The 3,621-nt window shown below is 35.5% G+C and overlaps 1 protein-coding gene across 1 annotated transcript; it reads left to right on the forward strand.

The window, feature by feature from the left end:
* Window positions 1–901: 901 nt before the first annotated feature.
* Window positions 902–2,611, forward strand: LOC113381834 (protein ZBED8-like). The gene has a single exon (XM_026620504.1). It carries the CDS (start codon window positions 902–904, stop codon window positions 2,609–2,611), a length of 1,710 nt encoding a protein of 569 aa, XP_026476289.1.
* The last annotated feature ends 1,010 nt before the right edge of the window (window positions 2,612–3,621 follow it).

Below are 3,621 nucleotides of genomic sequence, written 5' to 3' on the forward strand. Positions count from 1 at the left end.
TGAAATCGGTTCAAGGTCGTGGACGAAAAATTTTACTAATTCTACCAATTGCTAAAAAACGAATCAGTCCATCGTCGCACAAAACTGATAAATGCTAGTCTTAATGGAGTTCATCGAATGGCTTTTAAACTTTTGAAATTAGCCAAGCCGTTTTAACGGCCAACCTCTATAAAAAATCAAAAATCGGCTCACATTCACAAAAACACACATAATATTTCAAGAGTTGATCTCATTGAATTCAAAATTACTTAAAACGTCGAGAAACCATAAAATTGGCATACTGGATTTTTTCGCGAAAACTTGTAAAAATGAAAAAATGTAAAAATGTGATCATCTGAATATTTTCTAAAAAGAAGACAAAATGAAAAGATATCAAATATGTTACTATATACCAGTGGTCGGGGAACCGGGGTAAATTACCCAAAATGGGGTAAAAATGGAATTTTTGGGGGTAAAAAGTTAGTGTGGGTCAAAATCGTTGAACCGAACATAGTGGTCACCAATCGATTCAACAAATGACGGCCTCAGTGAAACGAATATCGAATGCATGATTTGGCAACATTGGGCGCAGCTCCGGCGACGTGCTTAGTCGTAAGTTGCAAGAGTGAACCTGCTTAGTCCGTGCCGTGCCGTGCCGCCGAACTACATCTGTATTTATAAGTTAGAAACCGAGTAGTTATCAGTTGTTATTAGTTAGTTACTGACAAGACCATAATTTTATTATTAATCGTCAATATATCGATCAAGGTAAGCCGCAATTTGATACTTTGTTGAACGTATTCTTGTATCCTAGTATTATAGCATTTTAATATGCGAGTATTGTTGTATTCACGTATTCTAGTATTTCAGTATTCATGTATTCTAGTATTTTTGTATTACACATATTTTTTATTTTCTTCAAATGACAGAAAATAGAAGAAGAACATACCAAGAGGAATTCCTTAATTACGGTTTTACCCAAATAGAGGACAATGGTACAATGAAACCACAGTGTGTTGTGTGTATGAAGGTACTGAGACCAGAATCTTTCAAAAAAAGTCAATTAAAAAAACATTTAGATAATGTTCATTCGCAACTAAGTTCTAAACAGCGAGAATACTTCGCAAATTTGGAGATATCCATTAAAAGACAAAGATTGAATTGCAACTTGTATGGTAACTTTGATCAGCGTTCAGCATCAAGGGCTAGCTTGGAAGTAGCTTGGTTAATCGCTCGAAATAAAAAACCATACACTATCGGTGAAGACTTGGTTAAACCAGCTGCTGTCAAAATGATAGAGATTATGTGTGGTCAAAAGGAAGCGAAGAAACTAAACTCAGTGCCGTTGTCTGCGAGACTTGTGAAAGAGAGAATTTCTGTATTAGCAGAAAATGTGAATGAGCAAGTAATTTTTGCATTAAGACAGGCAAAATATTTTGCTATTCAGCTAGATGAGACAACGGATTTCAGTAGTAATTCACGACTGATGGTATATGTTCGATACAAAGGTGTGGATAATTTTGAAGAGGAATTGCTGTTTTGCTCTCCTCTCGAGTTGAGATGTCGTGGAATAGATATTTATAATAAGGTCAACGATTACTTCAAAGCGCAATGCTTAAAATGGGAAAATTGTATTTCGGTATCTTTGGATGGAGCTCCAGCTATGTTGGGTCATATTAATGGTTTTTCAGCCTTTGTAAGGAAAAATAACCCAACTATCGAAATTACTCATTGCAGGATTCATCGCCAGGCCCTTATGGTAAAATATTTAGAACCTACACTAGAAGCCGTCATGCACGATGTTATCAAGATTATAAACTTTATCAAGGGGCATGCACTAAATACGCGGCTATTTCGTGAATTGTGTCAAGATGGTGAAGCTGAGTATACAGACCTCCTTTATCAAACAGAAGTGAGGTGGCTCTCTCGCGGAAATGTTTTAAATCGAGTATGGACTCTCAAAAATGAAGTTGAAATGTTTTTGGTTTCTCAAAAAAATATTCTTGCAGAACATTTTAATAACTCTTCCTGGATTGCATATCTTGCATATTTGGCAGACATATTTGAAAGCATAAATTTATTGAACAAATTACAGGGAAAGCATTGTAATATTATTTCAGCAAGAGAAATATTGTCAGCATTTGGGTTAAAGCTGGAGTATTGGAAGCAGAAGTTAGAACAAAACAAGATAGCATCTTTTCCAAAGTTAGCTTTGTTTTTGGAAAATTCTGAAAATATTACTTTAGTTGATATCAAAGATACAATTGTAAGACATCTTATTAAACTGAGAGAGCGGTTTTTGGATTACTTTCCAGATCTGGATACACGTTCAGTGAGTTTGGTTATAGATCCTTTCAAATGTGACATTTCTATGATACCAGAACAACCTGCAGGTTTGGCTGAATCGATTTTAGAACTTCGATCCAATACCGAAGCTCATATTAAATTTGATAATAAACAAAACCTGTCATGTTTTTGGATGTCAAAAGCTGCAAAGGGTTTTGAAATAGCACATGAAGAGGCGGTAAAAAAATTGCTGCCATTTGGAACCACATACTTGTGCGAACAAGGCTTTTCCAGTCTGGTAAACATTAAATCGAGAAGTAGAAATAGACTAAATGCTGAAGATTGAATTAAAATCGCTTTGACATGTAAAAATCCCAATTTTGAACAAATACTGTCAAAAATGAAGCAACATCATTTCTCAAAATCGTGATGTAAGAATGTGTGCGTGTTTATTGTTACTTCATGTAAAATTCATTTTACTTATTGTTTATTCATGTAATAATAGAGTTTTCATAAGAAATATAATATAAAAAATATAGTTTTCAGTTGTTTCCTTTAAACCATTTGTTTCAGCTTTTTTCGAAGTTTAGAAGTAACAAACAATGTAGCAAAACCTTTAACTTACAGGTTTTGGCTATACAGCAATATGTGGCAAACAGATTCTAATTATACTTCTTTGATTAAGTCGTGTTTTTTCTGGGGTAATAAGAGGTCGCACAAAAACATTTTGGGGTGATGGTTCCAAAAGTTCCCCGACCACTGCTATATACGAAAGTTTAGGGTTTGTCATAGCCTAACAACCTGATACAAGGCAGCAGCGATGACCATTTTCACCTGTTACAATACATTACAAATATGTTTCCATTTGAAAATAAGCCTATCTCGGGCACTGCGGTATGAAATGGCAATGGAAAATCCCCCACACTATTCTTCCCTCCTTTGATTTGGAGTTTAACTCAGCTCACGGACCTGCCCTAGTGCAGCCACCCACTATTTTTTCCATTCCAAAAATATTTCTCAAATTTATCATGCGCACATGACGTAGAGGCACGTCTTAATATCCAAACTTGAATAATTATCCAACGCAATTAATAGACATACGCTCCCCAAAATATTACGATCCAAACATCTCACCACTAATTCCATCCGACTCCTTAGTCCTTATGACATAAGTTTAGCCATAGGTCGTACCATTTATAATCCCGCCGTGTCATAAACCAGGAGCAAAGAACAAGTGATGAACTATTAACGATCCATCAGACCAACTCCTGAGAAGGGGTAATAAATCAAATACGCTCTACTAAGAAGGGTGTATTCTGTACTCATCCCCCCGATTATTGTATGGTTCGAAGTTTC

This window comes from Ctenocephalides felis, unplaced genomic scaffold (assembly GCF_003426905.1).
Source record: "Ctenocephalides felis isolate EL2017-DRISC unplaced genomic scaffold, ASM342690v1 CF-g0.4_SCAFFOLD_03100, whole genome shotgun sequence".
Taxonomy (NCBI): domain Eukaryota; kingdom Metazoa; phylum Arthropoda; class Insecta; order Siphonaptera; family Pulicidae; genus Ctenocephalides; species Ctenocephalides felis.